We start from the raw sequence: 26,391 nt of genomic DNA, 5'->3' as shown, positions 1-26,391 counted from the left end.
TACATTATCAAAGCTTTCAATTAAATACACATGTTCCTGTGAAACAATTTCTATCTTGTCTAGCCCAGTTATTCTACCATGGGGGAACATGTAAATTCTGAGATCATACTATTTTGCATCTTCCATACCGAATATTCTCATACAGTTCTTCAGAAATATGCTTGTTATATATACTCCCCTCCAAGTCTAATTTACTGTCACTACTGCAAATCAAGTTTTAGTTCCACCCATAAACATCATCCCCTGCTGAAACCCAATTATTTCTCCAAAAGTCTCTCAAGATCAATGGTAACAGTTTTAGGTGGAATATAAAGACATGTCAGCGCAATCCTTCTACCTTGTCAATAACTACTTACTACCACAAATCTGCCATAATTGCCCTTCTTCCTAGCAATCAGTATTACTCCTCTTTTTCACTGCTCCTGATATTCTATTAAATGCCCACCCTCTAATCCTGACAAAATTAATAACTTCTTTCTATCCAATTGTGTTTCTTGCAACATCTATGCACCAACTTTCTTAACATAATTCAATAGTCTTTGCTATTTGTCTACATCTGTAAGGTCATTTACATTTGATGAAATGGACAGGATAGCCTGATCACAGATGCTATTAATCCTGCCTACTATGCATGATGGTACTTTTGTCTTACAAGTACACACTGTTTGGCAGACAAATCTGTTATGCAGATGCTGCTTCGCATCTCCACTTGAATGTCACACTTTTCACTATTTGCTTCAATGAAAATACTCAAAAAACTAAACATACTTTCAGGACCTCCCCATCCTTTAATTTATAACAAAACACACAAAATTATGAACAATTTCAAAACACATTTATCCCTACAAACAGCAGCACTTACCCCAAATAACCGGCTGCATACACTGGCACTGCCTATTCTAAAATTAAGGTTACCCATGCAAAAGTGCATGATACAGTCTATAGTCCCGCTTATACCAGTTGCTTCTGTTCTTCACTTTTCTATCTTTCCCTTCCAGATGCGAAAAAAATGCTTACATTTTTGGTAAATGTCAACTTTTAGCCCTGAGAAAAAGTGTAATGGCTACCTTTACACAAACTGAGTATAAAGACGGAGGCAAACACCTGTATAAGTTATTCACTTACCAGAGTCTCAAACTTGTTTTTCAAGGAACTGCTTGTCACCTTTAAATATCAAATTACATTGTACCATGTGCATTTCCTCAGTACAGTATGTTCAGCAGTCTCTAATTACTTGAACCTGCAAAAAGTTGGTCTACAAGTAAAATAAATTAGCAATGAGAAAAAACAGCTAATAACTTTGCAGATATATGACAGACTCTTTCTAAATTTCATTCAGAACACACTGTTAAAGACTTCTCAAGGTTAACTGCTTCCACCTGCAGATATGTCCCCCCCTGTGAGATACTTTGCTATTGAGAAAAAATTATCTAATAACATTGCAAATTTAAGGAAATTACAATTGCCCACACTCATTTTCAAATCTATTTACTTAAAAAATAGTCTATAGCTTAAACTAAGGATATTACACTAGACATTAATTTCTGTAAAAAGATGGCAGACTAACTTAATTCCACACATAAACGTGAACAAGGCACTTTTACATCGTCCATGCAAGTAGCCCAAGATCACATCAACTTTAATTTGCTTTTTTCAGCCTTTCTTACTTTGTGTTACAGTGTAAAACCTACATACAACTAAAAAAACTTACTTTCTTGCTTTAATATTTTTAGCATATGGAACTATCACTGATAAGACTCTTCATACCTAATATTTAAAACACCTGACTGCACCCTATACAAAAACTGCTTTACAATGTAACATGCAATTTATATCTCTCAAACTTTTGTACAAACATTAACAAAAACGGTTTTATTTACACTTGTTTCTTCAGTCCCCCTACTGTCCTTCTAAAAATTATTGACAAAAAAGTGGATAACATTCTTTACAGTTCTTCCAACAGTCTAACAGTCAACAACATTTATTTTTGCAAAGCCACATTTCACATGTCAAATTCCATATGTTATGAGATTTAAGATGTAGTCTCCCATTTATTCTTTAATTTAACAAAGTTGTTGGCCTTCTTCCTGAATCTCCATATTGCAAAACCAGTCTGTTCAAATCCAGACTACTACTGATTCTTCTACACATTTTTCTGTCAACCTGTTTTATTTGGTACATTGTCAGAAAAAGGACAAGCAGAGTCCCCTTCTCCTTGGTGAATCATTATTTTGTTGGACAAACTTTTTATTTCCTACTTAGCCTGTTCCACATCAAAATGCCTTTTGTTCCTCCAGGAAAAAAAAATATTCTGGAAACGTGAATACAGCAGCTTGAATCTCACACCCGCCTTTCAATATTCCCTGATTGCTGGGATAAATTTGTTTTTCTTATTCTTACTCTGGTGTACAGTGAAGAATCATTTAGAACAATATCACCAACTTTTAACACTTTTCCTTTCTGCCACAATTGTCAAAAGAAACTCCTTCCATTGCTGTATGATTGCATCTTTACTAACGTAGGTCTTGGCTATCTTCATACTGCCAGGTTTGGATGTGCACTTCCAATTAAACCCTGCCAAGGAACACCACAAGCCCAATTGCTTATCTGCACTTTCATTAAAGTAAATTAATACAGTTATTTCCCGTTTCTCTGGTAAAACAGAAAATTTCATTTTTTTTCTACGTGCTATTTTTTAAACAGATCTTCATGAGAAGCCTCATGCCCAGACAGCCTTTTGTTCATTTCAGCCTTTGATTTTTGCAAATGTTATCAGTTCATCTGAATAACTAGTTTAAACTTCTATTTTTTTCTGTCTTTATGTGACCACATATTCCTTCACTGTTTTGCTTATGTTAAAATACATCAAGTGCATTTGATTTCCTTAAATTTTTGAAAGCCATCTCCGATACTGCGACTGAAACAAGAACTGCATTTTGCCGATCAGTTGCAAGAGTCTTCCAAGACAGAGTTCCGAATGATTTTGTTACTTTCTCCGAATGACTTTTTGCTGGCTTCCAGGCAGTGAAATCATTAGTCAGTTAACTGAATTTTATTCAATCACAAAAGTCTGACTGCCCCCCACCCCTACTGCAGGTTTTACTCTGCGGAGCTCTAAACCCCAACCTGTTGACCAGTGTTGTAGTCATCTTGAAAGTCTCCACCAGTAAAAGCTTATATTCACAATTTCTAAACGAAGGCACCACATTTCATCCACAAACTATTCTGGACTAGATCTGCCCTAACTGCTCAGGCAGATGGTACAACTCCACATTAGTGGACGCCCTTACATTCAGTGATCACTGTAGAGTGTAGGCTGCAAAGTGACAGGTTACTAGAGAGTATTAAAACATCAAACATATTCTTGGAATATACTAGCTAGTGCAGAGTGGCCTGCAAGATACACCTAAAAGGCTAAAAGGACCTTGCAGTACCTTCTGAACATACAGCTGTCACAGACTAAGCAAACAAAAGGCACAGCAGATCCATGATTAATGTCAGAATTAAGGAACTAAAGCACACCCCTGCACTTTGTAAACCATCTTACAAAAAATAAAAGTGCAGCAATTTTCCTGCAATATTTTTGGCATTAGAAACAAATACAAAAAGTTAACTATCAAGGCAAAAATGAATCTCTTAAAAGATAATTTCTCTAATACATGGGTGGGCAGCCCAGCACTGGCTTGTGCCAAGCTGAAGCCTGAGTACAAGCTCAGCTCAGGCTCTTGTTCCTGCAAGTTAACAAGCCAGGAATGAGCATAGCCACTTAAAAAAAAATAAAAAACGAGAAATGAAGCCTTAAGTGCCTGATTCAGGCTGGATATGCAGACTCTGGGAACTTCCTTTTAGGTCTGGACACATCTGATATGCACTGTGACTGGCTGAGGATACAGAAGAGGAAGTACTAGCAACGCTCAGTAAAGAAAAAGCGTCGAAAGTGTGACTTTTTAAAAAGAAAGACAACCTATTTATAGCAATTATGGATTACATGATGACTTGAGAGTGCTTTTTTTTTTGAAAATTATTTTTAGTTTGCTTCTGTGTTGGTTTTGGAGAAAACGTCAGGGTATATGGCTATGTGTATTTAATCTCAGAGGAAAAAGGAGCCTATGGGGAAGGAGCGTGTTGCACTTTTGTTTTTGGACTAAGGTTATGTCCTTTTATGTTTGAAATATATGTGCACGCTAGGAGGAATTTAGCTCAAGTGCAAGCTTCTCGCTACACTTTGGTTCTCCATGAGTATTATCACTGTGCAAATACACTGCAGGGCTCTAGTGGCTTATCATTTAAGAAAAATAAACTACTCTTGCTGAAGCAACTGCACAGCAACTGATTAGAAGCTTACGAGAATAGTTATTCTATGTACATCTGGCCACAAATTCTGCAAAGCTACATATGTTTAAAGCTACATGTATGATCAAGCTACAAAAAGCGGTATATTTCCTGGAGGACTGCTCTATGATTTTGAGCAGCTTTATATATACTGTGAAAAAAGGAAATGCACCTTCTTTTGCAATAACTGGATACATAATGCCAGGTCATAGGTGGCTGAAACTGCATTCTAATCCCATTATAATGACAGCTTTGGATCTCAGTACTGTAAAGTCAGAAAAGTATTTGTTTTATATAGGTACTTTGGCAAGGCACAGACAGACAAGTGCACTATCATTTCCATCAGATCATGTCCTGGAGCATTTTCTTTCATCAATTAGTGACATATGACACGTTGTGGAAGGGGTAGTGAATGTGCCTGTAAGCAGCAAGTTAAATACATGATTACTATTTCACTTTCTTTACTTTCATACAAGCAAACCACATGCAGAAAGTGGTAGTATGTTTGTGGGGGGAGGAACAGATGGGTTTTATGTGGAAGCAACTGACCATCAAGCTGGTTTCTTAGGTGCGAAGTGTGCATGTGTTTGTGTACGCATGTGCTTGAATGCAAGCTGCCCTTTCACTCTGAACATTACGAGCTCTGGCTCAGCTCTTAATAGGCTTTAGGAGCCAAGCCGGATCATTGACTCTGCTATGGCACGGCTCTAAAAAAAAATCCTTGGCTTGCCCACCTCTACTCTAATACGAAACCAAGAAAGATTTGGGAAGGAAATTAGAAACCTTGTCACTAGAAGTGAAACGTAGCAAACCATCTTTCCTTGCCCATGGACAGAATCAATGAAGCTGAACAAAAAGGACTCTGCACTTACATATACAATATGGTAAAAGAATTGCTGCACACATTTATATATTTTCTTAAGATTTCTCACTACAGATTTAAAGATTTCTGAAGTGAATAAATGGTTTACATGCTTATGAGAAATATATGACATGACCGGTTCAGAAGGCTTAAGTGTTGCAAAATGCCAACTTTTAAAGTAGAAGCAATGTAACAGGTTTACCTTATTTTTTTTTTTTTTTGAGGGAAATATTGGTAATGCACACTGAAAGCCCCAATGAATCATGGATTATTCAATGAGATGACAGGAAGGACTTTTAAAACCTACTGAACACTGACAAACTTCTTAGTAAGACTGCACTACAAGACTTAAAACTGAACTGATTACTAGTGAGAAAAGGGGTTTTGCAGGACTTTGATCCTATCACACCTTCCTCGTTACCCTGCTCCTGATCACTGTCATGCTTGGTCTCACAAATTAAAATAATGTCATCCACAAGAAAATTTTATTTATAAGTTCTCTCACAACAACGAACAATAACTGCAAATCTAACTAAGCTGTGCAAGTGATTACATCAACTTGGTCTGAATGTCAATTTGGGAAAAATAATAACCATGTTGTTTGATGACTACAAAAAGATTTGGCAAGTTAAAAGGCAACTGTAATATCACAGGACCAGAAAGAGTACAAGAAGAAGCAGTGCAGGCTTAAAAGTACCTTGGAGTATCTGACTAGACAAAGTCACCTGCTCCCAACAAACCTGCAAATTAATGAAAAGTACAAGAGTTGCACTTCTTCCAACTTGCTACAAACCTCCAAACTTTTAACTAGAAGCAAGAGAAGCACTGGTCAAAGGAGTTCTAATTCACACAACAGTAAATGCTGTGCAGTCATATCAGCAACGTCAGCCAAACGCACATTTGGACTTCAGGCAAAACAACAAATCTGTATCATCACAGGTGCTCCAACAAATGATTACCACTATACCACCATAGTATATGTAAACCGGCTTGCAATAAAATTTAGAGACATACCCCCAATGTGTACTCTAATTTACAAACTGAGCAACTAAAATTAGAAGAGACCTTTGAAAACATCTCTGAAACAGAGATCATCTTCCAGAACACAAAACACTCTGGTACTGTGGTGCTTCTCAAGAATGGTATCTGCACAAGGACCACAAGTCTGGAATTCCCTTCTACATAAAATAAAATCACTGTCCAAATGAACAGGACTCCTGTTCAACATGTAAGCATTAAATACTGAGGTGCCAACATTTAACACACTCCTATAATATGCATTACCTATCGTGATGGGCCAGTGGTTTTAAATTCTTATTAAGCTTTTCTTGTACTGCTTCTATCAGTTCATTTGCCCGTGAGATAACAATATGAAGGAACCCTTAGAAATTCAGTTTGCTTACCTGTCAAAAATGCAGGGAAGGACAGCTAAGACAAAACAAAGTCGGGAGCGAATAAGGAAACTGAGGAGAGGAAAAGGTGACAGATGAGACTGGGTAACAAGATGAAATTGAGAAGTGGGAAGATTGATAGGATCCTAAAAAATGTTTCAGCAGTGCGAGACTGAAGCAAGGTTTACCAACATTATAGTTAGTGGTGATGACAGTGTTGTTTCTAAAGGGATAATGGGGAAAAAAGGACTAGGGAAATACAGGCTAAACTTCCTGCTAGATAACAGGATCAAGATGTTTATGAAAGTTGTTGCGTCACCATCAAGCAAATGGTTAAGACAGTATTCTATCAAGAGGAAACCTTCTTTGTAGTAGATGCTGTGTTTTGCATCTTGGCTGCAGAACTTGGACATTAATTAGTTATTTGTGTTTCACACCATTTCCCTTTTATTTATAGAGGGTTTAACCCCCATCTGCTAAAACAACCATTCCAGAATGAAACAGGATACATCTGTAATAATGTTTGAGTAGATGAAATGTACAGTTAAAGATTTTAGTTAAAATGATGCATGTCTCACCTAAGCAAAATGTGCAATCATAGTAAATCTGGGAAAGATAACCCTCACATATGCCCAATGACCGCCAACTCATTCAGACCCAGTAGTCAAGTGTAGAGAAATAAAGAAAAAAATCTTTAAGGATGGTGCCATTACCTCTTTTTCCCCCTAGAAGAATGAATGAATGAGGTAGGTCTCTTGTCTCTATAAGAGGCAAGCAGGGTGACAAAGAGCAGTATGGAGAAGTTTGAGGGTCATTGAGGATCAGGAACCAAAAAAGAACACGCACAAAAGCAAGAATGCAAGATGGTTCAAAGGAAAATGCTTACGGTTTTCAGTACAAAAGTCAAGATCACTGAAGGGAGCACTGCTTTATAGGATGGCTTAAATACAGAGCCGCCTTTAAGAAAAGTCTAATTACTAGAAAAGACAGCACACTAAGCTCTAAGGATAAACAAGCTGACAGGCACACTTCAACTGAGGCAAAGGCCAGATCTCCCTTGAAAGGTGTTACTCAGATATGTGAAGACATACTGGGCAAATGCTTCACGAGGTGAAATGCTGTAACGTGTGCACCACAGACAGAATGTATTCTATTTTATCCAAGTATGACTTTTGTGCCAGCAAGGTTTGGAGTTTCCTTCAAAACAAGTGCCTCTGAAGCAAATATAGTCTGGTGAGGGGAATCAAAAACATATGTTCTATGGCTGTCAATGTGAGACAGGTAAGACTGGGGTGTACCAAAGTGCTCCCGAGCACGGTTCAGAGTACAACTGGTAACAGGATGAACAGTTACATTTTCTTCAGCTCCAACAGCAGGCAGAACCAGGGCTGCCTCAATCAGAAAGATACCATCACAGTAAGGTTTGTCTAGTCTTCTCTAGCTTTCAATATACAAAATCCAACATTTAGGAAAGACAATGTAAACTTTTCTAACAGACCATTATAATAAACGCCCCCCCAAAACAAGCCAATTTCACCAAAATGTCAGTGCACAAACACTGTCACATCTACAATACATTTTACAGGACTGACAGTCATATGATGCATTTTAGCACAACAACCTAGCCAACAGAAAGTAGACAAGGCTGTCCTGTCAGTGAACCTACATGGAGTGTAGCAATTCTTAGTTCACATTTGGCAGGCTGACTGATTTTATGTCTTCCTTTCACTCAACAAAGCTATCCCAGGTTACCCAAGCTGAGAAACTGGATACTGGCTTCACCAGTAGCTTATTAACCCAGGAAGCATCAGCATTTTGAAAGAAAACTGAGGTGGCTGTATTACCCAAAAAGGATAAAGACCTGTCACACCCAGCTTCATATAGAGCCAATTCAATTTTAAACCATGACTATAAAGTTTTTGTCTACTAGCTAAACAAATGACAATTAATTAATTTATTTATTGACATTTTGTTAACCGGGTTAGTCTTACGGAGGCAGAGGCCCTTTTGCAGTGGAGAACCAAGGGGAAAAGCTCCAGAAATAATACAAGTAATTACATTTACAAAATATTAAAGTAGGGTCACAGAAATATACTACAAGTCAAAAGGCTGTGCACAGCAGTACAATGCATAGGTAAAATAACAGTTAAAAAGTACAATTTCCAAAATTTGATGTTATTTTATTGCCTCACTCCACAAAACCACAGTATATAGCATAGGCCAAACAACAACTAAAAGGTTTAGATAATATTACACTGAGTAACAATTGTTGCCAAAATTGATAGATATGGATGAATGTGGTTTTGTGGAGTGAGGCAATAAAATAACAGCATTACTAGAACAACAATGATTCAGAGGAATACAGAATGTAAGAAAAGTCACTGCTGTTGGTGGGTCATAATGAAGGGAAAGCATTTGACAAAGTAAACTGGGATTTTATGAGTAGGGCAATGGAAGTGCTCGCATTCCCTGATCTAATAAAGTTAATCAGGAGGATATGTGGAGGATTGGAGGCAGTAATTAAAGTGGGATTGCTCCTCTCATATGATCTGTGTTTAGAAAAGAGGAACCAGGGCAGAAGTGTCCTCCTTCCGCCTTTATTTTTTTAGAGACATTGGCAAAGTAATTAAAGGATTCAAATTCAAGACTATAAATAGTATGGTGATCAATAAAAGTTAGCTTTATTTACAGATGATACTATTTTGCACTTGATAAATCCAGAAAAAGGACATTTTAATCAAGGTGTTTAAAAATGTTCCACAGCACTACTAAACTACCACTGTAGACACCGGCTAACAAATTAATATAAGTTCAAATATAATTTAAGTTCAATTAGGATGGGAGGTTGGCATAATGGTTAAGGTGCTTACCTTACAAACACAAGGTGCAGGGTTTGATTCTCACATGGGGAAATTGTCTAGGCTTAAAATGGCCCATAAGGGCAGTTAGCCTAGTACTAACCTATGAACCTATAAAATAAAACAAACCACATTAACATGTTTCCAAATACACATCATAGGTCACCATATGTTCTTTTTTTTATAACTAAAGTCCAGCATTAAATAAATTGTTCAATTCTTGCCTTCCCTTAAACCTCAGTCCTCCTCCAGAACATTATGCATGCAACGTTCCCATAAATTTTCATTTATTTCTGCATAATTTGCTCCTTCCCTTTACTACACCATCCCACTTCTACCTCTTATTTCTGTTCCAATAATTAGTACTTCAAATACAGCTGATTTAGATTTTGACTTCCATTTCCTAGTAATCGCTTTTGGCAGACACCAGAATTAAACTTAACAAGGCCTTAATATACTTGGGCAATTCAGATTCTGTATCCCAGCTCAAAAGAATCATTTCATTAGTTAGGCCCATTTGCTCACAAGGAATTTTAAAAATATGTCAGCTGTTTACACTCCCAAACATCTTCCCAGTTAACTCTTTCTTTCCCATCACACCTTCAACATTCGTCATCTACCCGAGTCTGCTGGGTATAAGAAATACCTATGAAAACACTTCCAAGCAAAATCCTAAACCTTCTAGACTTTGTTGCATACTTAGGAATTATACATATGTCCTCCCAGTGCTGTGTTGTGGAACATTTTGAGACACATTCAAGTCTTTTCAGAATACAAAATTAATGAAGATAAAACGAAGGCTACAGCCATAAATTATAAACCCACACATGAATTGGTTCAGCAATATCCATATTTATGGGGACATAAGATGAAATATTTAGGAATATGGATTAAAAAGGCTTCTGTTATGGAAACTAAGGATATGTAGAAAAATACTAAAAAGATAATACAAAAACTGAGAAACCTGAAGCTCGTTTATGGATATGGATAGGAGGAATTAAGCAGTGAAAATGTTTTAGTCCCTTTAGTTTTATATACAGGTTGGGCATATTTTTATCAACCAGAGGCGTAGTAGTGAACAATAATTAATACCAACTTTAATTTCTCTGGGAAGGGAAGGGCAAGAATTAAATGGAATAAAATGATCCCCCAAAAAGAACACAATTTCAGAATTACCTGATTATAAGGGATATTTTAGAGCTACACAATTAAGGCTGATAAAAATATATATGAAACACAAGCAGAAGGCTATAATTCAAAGTGGGCAGGGATGATGAAGCCTAGTAAGTAAGTTCGAGACAGAGAGAAATTCTGGATGCAGATCCTTAAGAATAACCACCTCCATACAAAAAATATATTCACAAAGTTGCAGAAAGTATTCTAAGAACTAAACCAACATGGGAAAGGAGATTTTGTCAATAGGAATATAAAAAATAGGCAAAAGAAGGCTGGGATTTACTGGAGAAAACCGGCAAAGCAACAAAGGTAATGGGAGCAAATAACTAAAGAGGGAAAGGTAACAGAGTAGGATGAGGCCAAGAGAAGGTTTGGACTTCAGGTTAGAGACTACCTTCCCTACTTTCATGTAGGACTCTCCTATCATTTTCTGACATGTCACAGGCAAAGAGAATGGGATAGGGGAGTCCTAAGTGAAAGACCTACTCTGGCAGAGTTTTTAGTCAAATCTAGAACAGAAGTTGCTGTTAAAAAAGGGATAATTAGTAAGACATATAAAATATTGCACAATATCAATCAGTGGTGGTAAGAAAAGCTTTGTAAGTAAATAAATTAAGTTTGAGAAAAAAGCAACTAAAACAAAAAGTATTACTCGTTGTGCAGTTAAAATTGCTTCAGATGAGTGGGAAACCTTTCATTACTTAACTAGTAACAAGAAATGAAAAGATGCCACACCAACTTAATACATGAAATGGACACACAGCAAGCCAATCATCAGTGAATCCTGACAAGTCCATGCAAAGAAAAAAGCCACTACCTTTGCAATTTCAGGCTGAGGGAGAATCAAATCAGGGCATAAAAATTGCTATTACATTGACTATTATCAGAGAATAAATGGCAGACACAAGGCCGGTTGCACCCATGTGTTCTGCACATAAAGTACAGTTTTGTACCTACCATAAATGTAGATGTTCGAGGATCCCCATTGCTGCAGTCCTTACTATTGGGTATAGTCCGCGTCCAGTCGGCCCGAATACCAGAGTATAAGGCTGACGTCGGTCAGGGCGCATTAGACTGACGTCAGTACGTCAGGGTACTAATGCGCATGACCGACGTCATATCCTCAGTCTTTTCTTGCCCCAGATGTCAGAAGACCCTAAAAACACAAGGCCCAAAATACCTGCACCAAAAATATGTACAATATATACAAAAATATATACAAAAATATAAGCATGTAACCTCACCTACACAACCACCCCTAAACACAGAGGGGAAGGAGGGAGGGTAAATTGGACTGCAGCAATGGGGATCCTCGAACATCTACATTTATGGTAGGTACAAAACTGTACTATGTTCTTCGTTCCCCATTGCTGCAGTCCTTACTATTGGGTAGAATCCCAAAGCAGAGGTAAGGGAGGCTGGCAAATCATAAAGAAGCAGGAGCTGACAACATGCCTTGCAAAACAGCTGTGGCAAAACCAGCCCTAGACTTAGAGTAGATAGGAAGGTGATAATGTTTAGAGAAAGTATGCACTGAACTCCAAGTAGCTGCTTCCAAAATATCCTTAGTTGCCACCCCCCTTAGAAATGCTGTTGAAGTGGCAGTAGCCCTAGTGGAATGAGGCCTAATCCCAGCTGGAATCTCCTTGCCATGATGGGAATAACAAAATGCAATGCAAAAGCCAATCCACCTAGAAATAGTTTGTTTTGACACAGGCTTGCCCTGTGAACTCAAAGCAAAAGAAACAAACAACTGCTGAGACTGCCTGAAATCCTTAGTCCTGCTTAAATAATAACGCAATTGCCTGTGTACATCTAAAGTGTGCAAAATCTTTTCCCCTTTATTTTGGGGGTCTGCATAAAAGTAGGCAAATGAATAGTTTGGTTTAAAGCCACACTAGAAACCACCTTAGGCATAAAGGAAGGATTAGTGCGTAATGATACCCTATCCTTATGGAAAATCAAAATGGCTCTACTGCCATAAGGGCCTGCAACTCAGACACCCTTCTTGCAGAAGTAATAGCCAACAGAAAAGCAGTCTTCCATGACAAGTATTTCAATTCAGCAGTAGCCGCAGGCTCAAAAGGTTGTAGAGTAAGTTTTTCCAACACAAAATTGAGATCCCAAGCAGGAGTAGGAGCTCTACGTGGGGGTCTTATATTCTTTGCCCCTCTAAGAAACTGCTTGAACAAAGGGTGCGAAAACAATGGCGGGTCACAATCATAGTGAGCTGAAATTGCTGCAGCATGAATCTTAATGGAAGAGAAGGACAAACCTTTGTCCAATAACTCAGTAAGATATTGAAGAGCCACACTCAAATTAGGCTCAGAAACCTGCAAATTCTTTGCTGTACTCCAAAATAAAAAACTCTTCCATTTTTCTGCGTACACTTTCCTTGTACTAGGTCTTCTAGCTTCCATAATCACATTTAAAACTTGTTGAGGAAGTTGAGACCTGCTGTGTTTCAACACAGAATATGCCAGGCTGTTAGATGAAGAGAGTGAAGCTTGACATTGAGCAGATGACCATCCTTCTGAGATAACAGATGAGGAATCAGAGGTAAAGGCCATGGAGGCTTCCTTACCAGACTCCGTAGTAGTGGGTACCAGTGTTGGCGAGGCCAATCTGGAGCTATCAAAATCATCCTTGGCCTGTCTTGTCTGACCTTTAATAGTACCTGTGGAAGAAGAGGCAGAGGAGGAAAGGCATACACATGAAGGTTTTTCCAACTGAAAGACAGAGCATCCACTTTCCAAGCTGTGTGATGAAACCCCTTTGTGCAATACTGTGGCAGCTGGTGGTTTAGTGGAGAAGCGAACAGATCTATGTCTGGAGTCCCCCATGACACTGTCAATTTTGAAATACATGAAGATCCAGTTTCCACTCGTGGGGATCCATGATTTGTCTGCTTAACACATCTGCTAAGGAGTTCTGTGCTCCTGGCAGAAACCTTGCCTGAAGAGTTAGTTGCAAGCCTAGCGCAGTCTCCCATAAAATCATTGCTTGCCTGCATAGAGGATAAGAATGTGTTCCCCTTGTTTGTTGATGTACCACATGACAGTTGTGTTGTCTGTTAGAATCAACACCTGCCCTGGAAGAAGTAACTCCTTGAAAGCCATTAATGCAAACTGGACTGCTAACATCTCCTTCATATTGATATGTAGATGCTGTAGTCTGGCAGGCCACTTGTCTTGTATCCACTTTCCATTTAGATGAGCTCCCCAAGCAATGTCCGAGGCATCTGTCGTTAAAATCTGACTCGCCTCTGGCCGGGTCACAGAGAGTCCCTTGTTTAGGTGACATTCCTGAGCCCACCACAAAAATTCTTTTTGAAGGCAAGGTATTACTTGAATGACAGTGTCCAAATCCTGGCAGTGCTGTGTCCATACATTTTTGAGATACCATTGTAGCTTCCTCATATGCAGTTTGGCATTGGGAAGCACCAGAATACAAGATGCCATGAACCCTAATGCTTGAAGGACTGTCCTTGCAGTCAGCACGGACTGATGAGGTAGTTGATGGAAGTAAAGTGACAGACTCTTTTGTTTGTCCGGGGTTAAAAAGGCCATCTGGGCTGCTGTATTCAGTCTCACACCCAGAAAGCACATGTCTTGAGAGGGTACTAGACTGGACTTTATTTCGTTCACAGAATACCCTAGGCATCTTAGCACTGCTATAACATATTCCAGATGTTGTAGAAGGTCTTCCTTTTCTTGAGCCAGAATCAGGCAGTCGTCCAAGTAAGGATAGATTTGAATTCCTTGAAGCCTGAAGTAAGCTATCACTGGAGCCAGAACCTTTGTGAATACTCTGGGCGCAGTAGATAAGCCAAATGGCAATGCAGAGAACTGATAATGAGAATTTCCAGCTCGAAACCGCAGATACTTCCTGCAACTTAGCCTTATAGGCACATGAAGGTAAGCTTCCTTGAGATCTAAAGTTACCATCCAGTGATCTTTGCCCAGCAGAGGTAAAAGCTGTTGTAACGTCAACATCTTGAACTTGGGAATGTCCAGAAAAGTGTTGAGGAGAGATAAATCCAAAATTGGTCTCCACGTGTTCCCCTTCTTTGGTACTAGGAACAGGCGAGAATAAAATCCTAGGCCCCTTTCTGATACAGGGACTGGCTGAATGGCCCCCATCCGGAGTAACTGAGAAACTTGCTTGTGAGCCTCCTTTCTTTGTGGAGGAGGAACGTCTGGCATGCCTTTGAAAGGGGCATTGTATGGAAATAAAATCTGTAACCGTGGTGAATGATATCCAACACCCATTTGTCTTGAGTAATTAAATCCCAATTTTCTTTGAAAAGAGACAGTCTTCCTCCCAAAGGAGCTGCCAGGCGAGAATGTACTGGCAGCTGAAAAGACAGGTCATTGGGTCTGTTTACGAAAGGACTGACCCCTGCCCTCACCAGAAGTCTGAGCAGGTGAACTCCCTGTTCTAGGCCTAAAAGAACCTTGAGCCCTGCCCTACCACGTCTAGACCTACCCCTAGACTGGGAATCATAAGCAGGATATGTCCACCCCTTAGCAGGCCAATTTCTACTAAACTTCGGTGGCTGCACCTGCAAAAAATCTTTAACAGTTTGCATAGACTTAGCTTTGTCTTCCATTTTCTTTAAAACTGCTTCCACAGGCGATCCAAACAACACATCAGACTGTAAAGGAGCATCCAAAATCCTTGTCTTAACATGCTCAGCTAAATTCTGATCCTTCAACCAGGCATGCCTGCGAAGAACAGAACTAGTAGCAGCCACCCTCGAGGAGGCCTGTACAGCATCAAAACCACATTGCAAAGAATGCTTACCCACTTGTTCAGACACATGAACCAAATCCAGCAACTCTTTACACTCAATACCTTCCGCCAAAGCATCCACCTTAGATTTTAATTGTGAAAGGAGATAATTCTGATATTTTAGCATGTGAAACTGACAATTCAACGCTCTCATGGCTAGAGTGGAAGAAGTATACACTTTCTTTCCCCACCTATCCAAAGCCCTTGCCTCTATCAGTGGGAACAGGATTTTTAACCACAGAGGCCTTAACACCTTTAGGCCCTTGAGAAATAGTTTCTGGGTCCGCCCTAGGACTCTTAAACAAATACTTATGAGCTTCGGGCACCCTATAATACCTATCAGGCTTAACAGGAGCAGGAGGCAAAGAGTCAGGGTTCAGTGAAGCCTCTGCAAAACATCTTCCACCACATTCAACACAGGAGGAATAGCTAAGGGCCTATGCTGGGGTAAAACAAGAATTCCCTAAGCCTTTTCCTGGAATCAGAGTAATCCTGGCCTTCCCATTTAAAGTGCTCCCTCATGGAATGCAGAGTCTCTGAAAATGAGAAATCCTCAGGAGGAGAAGCTGTAGGAGTGGAATCATCCACATCAGAATCAGAATAAGTAGGATACTCCTGCAAGTCTTCTGCAGAAGACTCTGAAGCCTCTGAACACTGTTCAAAACTATCAAACTCTGGTTCCACCCTAGGCCTCTTATCAGGCGGGGCATAGAACCTCTAATCATAGTAATCAAATCTTCTGCCATTTTAAGCATATGTTTCTTAGGTACAGAACCCGAAATGCTAGGAGAAGCCCCCACTGAAGCTGAACTAGGCCTACCTCTCAAAGAAGTTTTGGCAACAGAAGGAGAGGCTCTAACTACCTTGGGAAGAGAGGGAAGAACAGTTACCTGAGAAGCCGCCTCAGCCTGGCCTACCTCCTGAGAAGGCACATCCTGTAACAGTAAAGTTTCTGCCTGAGACTCCATGGAAACTCCTGGCAAAACCTCTGGCTCCACTGAGCCTTCTAAAGAACCGACGTCCGGGACTGCCGGTTCATCAACCCTAGGCTTCGCTGTTTTGTCCTTGCGCTTCTTGGAAGCGGGCCGGAGCATCCGGCGGCATTTTATAATTGCAACGCTTCCCAAACACTAACCTGGCACAGTCTAACCTCCTCTTAATAGTGCGTTTGTTAAACCTAGCACAAGAGCGGCAACCAACAACGTCGTGCTCAGGCCCTAAACAAGGTATACACAAGGTATGGTAATCCCTATGAGGTATCTGTTTCCCACAAGAAATACAGTTATTCACTTTTTCTGACATCCGGTTAAATACTGAGGCAAGAAAAACCAAAATGTTCCCCAACGGGGTACTTAGCCAACTCTGTTTCGGTCTGAAACTCCGGTTTCGGAAATATTTCAGAACGCCAACCTGCACTCGCAAAACTGCTTCTGCATCGGACCATGCGGCAAAAAAGACTGAGGATATGACGTCGGTCATGCGCATTAGTACCCTGACGTACTGACGTCAGTCTAATGCGCCCTGACCGACGTCAGCCTTATACTCTGGTATTCGGGCCGACTGGACGCGGACTATACCCAATAGTAAGGACTGCAGCAATGGGGAACGAAGAACATCATCACATCATGAGTTGGAACATGTACAAGTGAATCACTAAACTCTTGAACTTCAACTTACTGGACATTTATTTCCTTACTAGTTCAGTCAGCTAAAAAAAGACCACACAAATGATTTGGTATCCAACTTATAGAAGCAAAATTCACAAAAATGTTAACTGTGTGCCTATGCAACCTTTTTCAGTAGAAGCACAAATATACTGCCACAGCAACAACATAGTTAACATCTTTTAATGACTGGTCTCAGCTAGCAAAAGGTACATGAAGTTAAAAGCATGCTTAAATGCTCTTTCCTTACCCAATTCATCCCACAGCTGCCTACATTTGTCGGTCATCCCCGTTCCTTGTTGCCTCCAAAGTGATAAACGGGGATCAGCCATAAACTGCTCTGTTATTAATGTCAGCATCCGTGCACCATTTGAGTCCCTCATTCGCAGCATTTCTCGTACCTGGGGAGAGAAGAAGAAAAGGCAGAGAGGCATATCACATCTATGGATTTACTGAAGGAATATGAAAAACAATGTCAACTGATGCCTACCTAATAAGGCATCATACAAAGGAAAGCAAATTACTCCAGCTAAGGCAGACCTCTCAACTGCCCCTACTTTGGAGGAATATTCTTATTTTCAAGTCTGATTTACCCCTGCACAAAACTGCCCCAATTTTTAGAGGTATGCCCCTATTTTGAACTTTTGTTTACCCACCCCTCCATCACATGCAATTTCAGGAAACTACACCACATGACAAACACAGTACCAGTATCAATAACTTAGAGGACACATCTTACATCTCTCCCTCTTTCTGAAGCAAAAATGAACTTGTGTGGTACAATTTTTCAATACAGTTTATTAAAGTCTACAGATATTACACTTCTTGTTTTTGATAATGTGCTTACACTTCCTATCATTTTTGCCACTTTTTTAACAGTGTTTCTGAATAGAATCCCACATTACTACTTGCAGTGGGAAGAGATATGTGCTACTTTATGCTAATTAGACATCCAGATTTTTTGCTGGATGTACCTATTTTCCTAGGGCCTTTCTTCCTATTTTCAATGTGTTCAGGCTGAGAGGTATGAGGTAAGTAAGGCAAAACAGTATATACATTCTGTTAGGAATTATTAAAGAGAGGAAGGATACAGCGAGAAAAAGTAAGTGGTTCCCTCTACTGCAATGTTGTCAAAAGTGGCAACCTACATTCAAACATTAGCTAGCACTTCCTTTGCATCTTTCTCTGCAGTTTTTGAGGCTATACACAAGCACAGTTGTACCATTTCCTGCTTGCAAAATACTGACTAGATGTAGAGCGAAATAAGTACATGTCATTCAAGCAGCATTAACATGCACCAAAAATGCAGCTCTACGTGATTTTTGCAAACTAAGACAACGTAATAAATTTACTCCTGGAACCAACCTACTGGACTGTCTTGCTAATCAAAACCACATATACCATAGCAGGAAAGTTTCCACAAGACAGTTCAGCAATAAGGGTTAAAGCTACACTTTACTTTCACTCAGTCTGCTAATCCAAACATTTTTATTTCAACTGTATGCCTTTTATCTCACACTGGTACACTAACATTCCAGTCAGTGACACTCCTTTCTCCTCCAGATCTCTTGTAAAATTAGCTCAGGTGGAGTTTACAAAAACTGCCCCCAAAATTCCTTTAGACATACTCCTCACTCCTCCTGGGGGATGGAGAATGTGAATACCAACAAAGATGCAAGTTATCCTTAAGATCTATCATTACAGCAGGTTCGTAAATTTCTCATCTGAAATTGCCAGCTCCATACTCACCAACAGGCAGTACAGAGTCCCTAGTTCATTCTCCTAGGAACATGGTCCTAATAAATGTGACCTCAAACAATGACCAGGACTTAGAGAAAATGTTCAACCTGTAGTGTCTTGTAAAACTTTACAAAGAAGCCCACACAGCTGCTGCACAGATATCTACTGACACTTTCCTGAAGAAGGTGCGAAAGATAAATACTGCCCTTGCAGAACATGCTTTCAGTATGCATGGCAACTGCTTTCCGTAGCTTTTCTAACTAAATATGATACAGCTGGACAACTATCTAGCCAAAATAAGCTTTTAAGTCTTGGACTCCAACACTGTACTGAGAGCTCTAACAGCAGCTGGGGTTCTTTCTCAAATGACTTGGTTCAGTCTATATAAAACAAAGTGTTTATATGCATGTCTATACAATGCATTTAGTATATTCCTCCATCAGAATACTCTGTAAAGAAAATTGGAGAACTAATCGATTAGCTTGAACTGGACTCAGTGGCCACCTTAACATGAAAAATTGAACTGTGTGTAGGGAAACCTTTTCCTCGTGAAATTCTACAGTAAGCTGGATTGATACAGAAGGCTTGTAATATGGAGATTCTTCTACTGGATGTAACCACTTCCAAAAATAAATATCTTCTGTGAATTGTGTCACTCTTGTGTGCATTAAGACTGTGTTGAGGCTTGCGTGTTCATTTAAGTAGTTTATTGTATACAAACATCAGGATGGATGGTAGGTACATTAAACTTAAACTGACTATATACTTGCATGCTCTCACTGTGGCTGTTCACTGAAAATGGCTCGCTTGCTTGCACGTGCTCAGTACTTTCATGCACGTGCTAGCTCACTGGAAGGTATATCACACAATCTGATCTACATCCTCCCTCTATACTGAGCTGTCTCATATAAACAATGACATTGGAATACGCATGCAATTATACATACACTAACAAAGAAAACAAGTCATGTCCAGGTTGCAGTTAGGACTGGGTTTAGCAACAAACAGTCACTGGGGAATGTTCTGCTTGTGAACTCTTGGGGATTTTCTCAGGAACAGGGATTGCTGACAGAATGTTCTCTGGAACAGGAGCACTGGACAAGTCACTCTGAGAACTAGAGTCTTTGTCACAGGCAAGATGCTGTAACACTGGTTTGGACACTAGCAACAGTTCTGGGACAAACACTTTTTCAACAGTTGGCTTTAACTGCTTTGCTGTTCTTAGCACATAGAACCAACAAATTACTGCTGATTGGTAGTGTGGTTCTGGTTTGTATTAACATAAGTCTCTGGGCAGGTGAACCAATATGGTTATCACAAAAAATGTTTGAGATTTAACAAGTTGAGAAAAACCGAGGTACTGTCACGTCTGGATTTTTCTTAACAGCAGTTCTGCACTTTGAATGTTCAGCCAAAACGTTTGACTGAGGGTATTCAGGACTATTCGTAATATGAACAAAGTCCCACTCTTCTGCAAATTTCCTGAACTGCTGACTAGTAAACTGTGCCCCACTGTCAGAAATAACTCTCTTAAGGACTACCATGGGCAGAAAAATGTTGCTTCAACTTAGTAATGACAGTACTGAAGTTAGGATGGGAAGTAGGTCAATCTCGAACCAAGAGTCTACTAACACCAAGTAATGTTGACCATTCCACTCAAAGATATCTGTGGCTACTGTCGACCAAGGTAGTTCAGGAACTTGGCTTAACTGAAGTGGTTCTGTTGATACAGCTTTGTAATATTACATACTGAACCTGATGACAGTTTCTCAAGATCTCTTGACACAGAAGTACAAAATACTAGAGCTCTAATACTTCATTTGGAAGAATCAGTTCTTGGGTGGCCACGATGCAAAATTTTAATATACTCTTGTGCCAAGGAGTTTGGAACAACCACTTTAGGACCTTTCATGATGATACCATTGTTTGACAATCTCATCTCTGCATCTGAAATATGGTTGCACTTTTACTGGTAAACAAGACTGCTTTGAAGGCGATCCTTGACTGATAAAGAGGTTTAGCTTCTGGATAATTTCCTCTGAAGCTGTGTTAGGTTTGAGCTTATCAAGACATATGGAAGAAAAATTTCTCATTTCCATAACCTCAAAATCTTTCTCATCGTTATGCTGTTCTGTGGTTTTTCTGGGCAATCGTATCAGCAAGATAAAAAAGTTTGCCTTTTGTGTAAACAAGACTGAAATTGTACTTTTGCAATTTGAGCATCATGCATTGCAGTCTAACTGGAGTTGTATGCACAGGCTCTCAAAATAGTAACTGAAGGTTGGTGGTCAGTTTTGATCTGGCTAGATCGACCATAAATATAATCATGGAACTTCAAACATGCAAACACAACTGCCAAAAGCTTTTTCTCAATTTGGGCATATTGAAATTCAGTCTGGATAAGAGTTCTTGATGCACAAATTACTGGTCTACCCTCTTGAAGAATGACTGCACCTAGAACAAATTTAGAAGCATCACAGGAAAGAGTAACTGGTTTGTAAACATCATAGTAGCTGAGAGTTGGTGGGTTAGCAACTTTCTGTTTCAGGACATCAAATACTCTTTGGTGCTGTTCTGACCATGACCAAATTATATCTTTGCATGTCAGCTTTCTGCAGCACTGTAAACTGGCTTAAATCTGGAATGAACTTGCCTAGATAGTTGACCATGCCAAGAAAACATTGTAGGGGTTTGGACACTGTCTGAAGCCTGCATCTCTAGAACTGCCGTTTGCTTGGAAGAATCTGGTCACATGCCTGAACTGGTAAACAAGTGAACATAAGCAACTTCTCATAGCCTGAATTTGCACTTATGAAGATTCAGCTCAAGATTCACTTCACATGCTCTTTCTATAACTTTCTTGAGGTTTCTGTCATGTTCAACGTCACCACTGCCTCCTACTAGAATATCACCTACTATAACAGCACGGGGATAGCCAAAAAAAATTTGCTCCATTGCACACTGAAAGACTTCCCTGGCATAATTTATTACAAATAGCATTCGCAGAAATCTGCATCTTCCAAATGCCGTACTGAATGTGGATAACAATGAAGATTTTCGGTCAAACAAAATTTGCCAAAATTAACTCTCTGCATCTAAGACAGAAAAAAAAACAGTGGCGTTTGGCATGAGGGCAGTAAATTCTTCAACTGTGCGCATTGGATGAAGAGGCCTTTTTAATGCTTTGTTCAGATCTCTTGGATCAGTACATATTTCTGATACCATCTGAGCTTTTCTTATGAGCTATTACCATGGAGGAAACCCATTAAGTAGGTTCTTCTACTGGACAAGTTACTCTTAGCTGCACCAATTTGTCTAGCTCGGCTTTCACTCTGTTCTGCATAGCTATGGGAACTTTCATTGCTGGTCCGACAACTGGGCTGACCTCTAAGTCTAAGTTCATGGAGTATACAACTGGTAGTTTGCCTACTTTGTCTGCAAAAATATCAACATACTCAGAAAAATATAGTTTGGGCGAAATTTGAGCTGTTGTCATTTAGGCTTAATTGGTGAACTTTATTAAATGAAAGCAGTCCCATTTTCAAACCATCTCTGAGGCCTAATAATGACTGCATATGTCTCGACTATGAAAACCTGCAAGTCATAGCTGTTCCCAGCAGAGTAACATGAAAACATTACTGAGCCTTCGATTTGAATCTCTTCACCACCATAAGCAACAAGCTTCACACACTTTGTCAAATCAAGTTGTTCCGTACCTTTTATTCTAGCAAACATTTCTGCTGATATAACATTGCACTTTGAGCCAGTATATATTTTGAGCTCTACAGGGCTCCCATTAATCCAAACAGTACAAAAGATCTCATTCTTTGCCCACAAATCCACTGCACTGACCGCTTCACCAATCACAGATACACCATCAACATAAAAAATAGGGTTGCAGCTTTCTAATTGATCGGCTTGCCTCTTGGAATGTCCTCTTTTAATAAAAGAGGGCACCTTATTTGATTTATAAAATCTTTTGAAATTATTCCACTTATTGCAAGAATGACACTGCTGACCAAAAGCTAAGCATTTTTCTCTTTTGGGTTCATGATTACCACCACAATTACAACACTTGACTATGAAGCTAGGTGGGGGCACACGTTTTGACTTTGCTGACTCACCCTTATGCTTCACTGAGCATGCCCTGGAATTTGCTTGAAAGGCTTAGGGGTTTCCCAGGGACTGTTACAGGACATGCAGTAGCTGCCATGTGCTTGGGCCCGTTTCTTTTAACCACTTGCTGTATACTATTCAACATGAGCTTTATCACTGACCTCTACAGGCATTTTCATTTGTAAGCATAGTTGTGTGCTTTTTGTCAGCTCATATATCTGACAAATCTCAACGGCCTTATTCAACGTTAAATCATTGTCTCAAAGCAAAATCTTTCTTACTGTGTCTTTATTGATACCAAACACAAGTCTTTTAACAACTCATCTCTCAAAATACCCAATAGTGCACGTTTTAGCCTTATTTCTCAAGTCAGTTACATATGCTGCAAAGGTTTCAACAGGCTTTTGATCCCTTGTGTAAAATAAGTGCCTTTCCCTTGTAATGCTTATTTGGAGGTTACACATTTCTCTAAATTTATGTTTTAAGCACTCTGGGTCTTTCCCATGTTTCAGCCGGTACCACTACATGATGATCTTCCCCCTCCCCTGCAAACACAGCAGGTGCATACACAAATGAACGCTCTCTTTCAATGGCCCCTGAACCAGCTAAATTAAGCAGAACAAACACCTTTCTATGTACATCTTTGTCAGAAAAAGACTGTCTGTATGAAAATACTGTTAACTCCTGCTCAAACTCTCAAATTTTTTGCATTATCATCAAACATAAGTGGTACGGGTCTGCAAAAACACACACACACACCAGGTACTTGTAATAATATTCAAATGCACAATACTTTAAAATACTGTACTCTGCAAAATATGCTTTGAAATAACTGTCCTTTTCGAAATATTTGAAATGACTGTACTTTGCAAAACAACTGCACTGTAATACTGCAAACACTTTGCATACTTTGGATATTTTGAATAGCTTTTGTTAATACAAAAAAGTAGTACATAATGAAAAAATATGGTTGTTTTCCCTTTTTTTGTACATTTTATGAGATTTAGATATTGTTTCAAACATTTTGAATATTTTTATCAATATGTCACAGTTTTGGACATTTTGTTTAGTAAGAAATTTGTTTTGAGGGTTCTGAGTGCTTTGTTTTATATTTGTAAAAAAATAAATCATTTAAGCTAGTTTTAGTACCTGGAAATTTGTTTCTGACCTGTTTTGTAAGTCGTTTGAGCAGTAGGAATGATCCACTCATGTACACTCCACTCCTCCAACCCTAACCAGTTGCCTCATGGCTGTAACTCTGGAACCCATTCTGACACCATGTCACTATTATGTGCATTAAGACGACGTTGAGGCTGGGGTGTTCGTTTAAGTAGTTTACTGTATACAAATACATCAGGATGGATGGCAGAAAATTAAACTTAAATGAACTATCTAATGGACTAACAACATACTTGCATGCTCTCACTCTGACTGCTCACTCAAAATGGCACTCTTGCTTGCACATGCTCAGTATTTATATGTACGTGATAGCTCACTGAAAAGCTTCTTAAAGGTACATCACCACACACTGATCTACAAATTCTACTTTAGCACTCTCTCGTTCATAGGGTACAGGGAGGAGGGGCACAAGTTAATTTTGAGTCCTGGAGAAATTAAGTGGAGAGACTGGACCTTTCAAAGATGCCCTAGGGAAAGGCATCTTTTAAACATGCCTTGCAGATGTTCAAAAAGGCTACAGAAAAGACGACTCCCTAATGGAAATGGATACAGCTGGCAAATGTACCTTACTGCAGTAGCAGCTTAGGATGGAATCAAGACTTGGGCTAGACAGTCTAGTACAAGTGGGTGCAGGGCCATAAAGGGGTATAAACCTTTCTTTGCAGGACAAATGGCAAAAGTGTGTATTTACTCTTATTTGTATTTCACTTGTTGGCTATCTGGGCAAAGGTAAGGCTGAGGACCAACTCACCAGGGTACACAGGGGTCCATAGTCATTAGCAGCACAGTAGCCATGCAGTCAGCAATTGGGCATGAAGGACTGGGTGAGGGTTGCTTTACAGCTATTTCAGATATCTGAAGAGCTTCATGCACAAAGGCTTCTCCAGAAAATGAGGCCAAAAGAGAGGAAGCAAACCTGACAAAGCCAACAGACAAGTATGACGACAACTCTGGCTTAAGTGCAGCCATGCTTTCTAAATTAATTCTGGAATGAGAAAAAACATGAAAAGGGTTTAAAAAAAAAAGTCTCAGGGTCAAGCCTCAATTACTGCACTTCTGGGGCATTCCTGGTTGCTTGAAGGAGAGTGTACATATTTCAGCATTTGACATGGCTGGGGATGCAAAAAAAGTTGCAGCAAACATTCCCCCAGCAATGGATGGTCTTTCATTCTACCAACATGCTGACAGTCCACTCATGGAGCATCAGCAAACAGTAACAGACCTAGTTCACTAGGGTGCTGGCTTCTCCCAGATCATGACTTCCTATAAAAAAGCCTAACATAGACCTGGCCAATTCTAACATCCTTTCTGCTTTTCAGCAAAAGGCATAGGAGTTGCCTGTGCCTCGTCTGCCATAATGGTTAAGGTGCTTACCCCACGGAGTGCAGGGCTTGATTCTCACGTGTGGAAGGGAAATTGCTAGGCTTAAAATGGCCCAAAAGAGCAGCTAGCCTAGTACTTGCCTATGAGCCCTGCCCCTGATGTGTTATCTTTGCTTATGGCTATAGCATCTTAGCTCATTACATTCGAGTGACGCCTCCAGGTGATCTGCAGTTAACTCCTACTAACTGTAGGCATCAAATATTGCTTGCTCATATTTGCATCAATAATTCCAAAACCATGCTATGTACAAGGTGTTAAGAGATTTCATCTTGAAGCTTACACAATGGCAAACTCAACTGCATTAACATCTGACCTATGTGTAGAGCAGGTAAACAGATACTAATCGTTGTTTTTATGATACTAATTTATATAGTTACAATTTTCACATTTTTTTAAATATCTCAAAAACCAAGTAACACAGACAAAACTCCTTAGCCTCATATGAAAGCTCTCAGCTAGATGAATAAAATGGTTGAGCAGTTGCTGAAATATTGTAAGTTGTTTACAAAATATTAAAAATGTAATGGTTAACTGTGTTTACTGTGACTTATAAAAATTGGTTTAAGATCTAGAACCTGAAGAATGCTACCACTATAAAAACAGTTTGTGCTGAGAGTTTGCCATTTATACTGCTTTCATAACCTTATGGTTCCAGAGACATGAACACTGGTTTGACGTGAGGACAATCTGATTCTGACAAAAGGCTTAGACTCAGCCCACTGGAAGTTACAGTGCAAACTTCCAGAGCTCCATTGGAGTGAATAAGTTAGGACAGGTATTCCTGGAATGCCTGCAAAGTCAGGAGGACTATCCTCATCTCCAATATACTGATGTGCAGTTCAGCTTCATTCTGTGAGCATGTATCTTGGGACCGTTTGTCCCTCAATGCCCTCCAG

The 26,391-nt window shown here is 39.5% G+C and overlaps 1 protein-coding gene across 1 annotated transcript in view; it reads right to left on the bottom strand.

Moving 5' to 3' along the window:
* The window catches only part of ZSWIM5 (zinc finger SWIM-type containing 5), a 1,363,657-nt gene that overhangs the window by 714,694 nt on the left and 622,572 nt on the right, over positions 1-26,391 (bottom strand). Inside the window, exon 4 of the mRNA XM_044085901.1 lies at positions 17,328-17,478. Within this exon, the coding sequence (XP_043941836.1) occupies positions 17,328-17,478 (151 nt within the window). The remainder of the gene's footprint in view (positions 1-17,327; positions 17,479-26,391) is intronic.

This window comes from Protopterus annectens, chromosome 10.part0 (assembly GCF_019279795.1).
Source record: "Protopterus annectens isolate FY-2018-M chromosome 10.part0, PAN1.0, whole genome shotgun sequence".
NCBI lineage: Eukaryota > Metazoa > Chordata > Ceratodontiformes > Protopteridae > Protopterus > Protopterus annectens.
The sequence above is the reverse complement of the archived record's forward strand: the minus strand, read 5'-3'. Positions and strand labels throughout refer to the sequence as shown.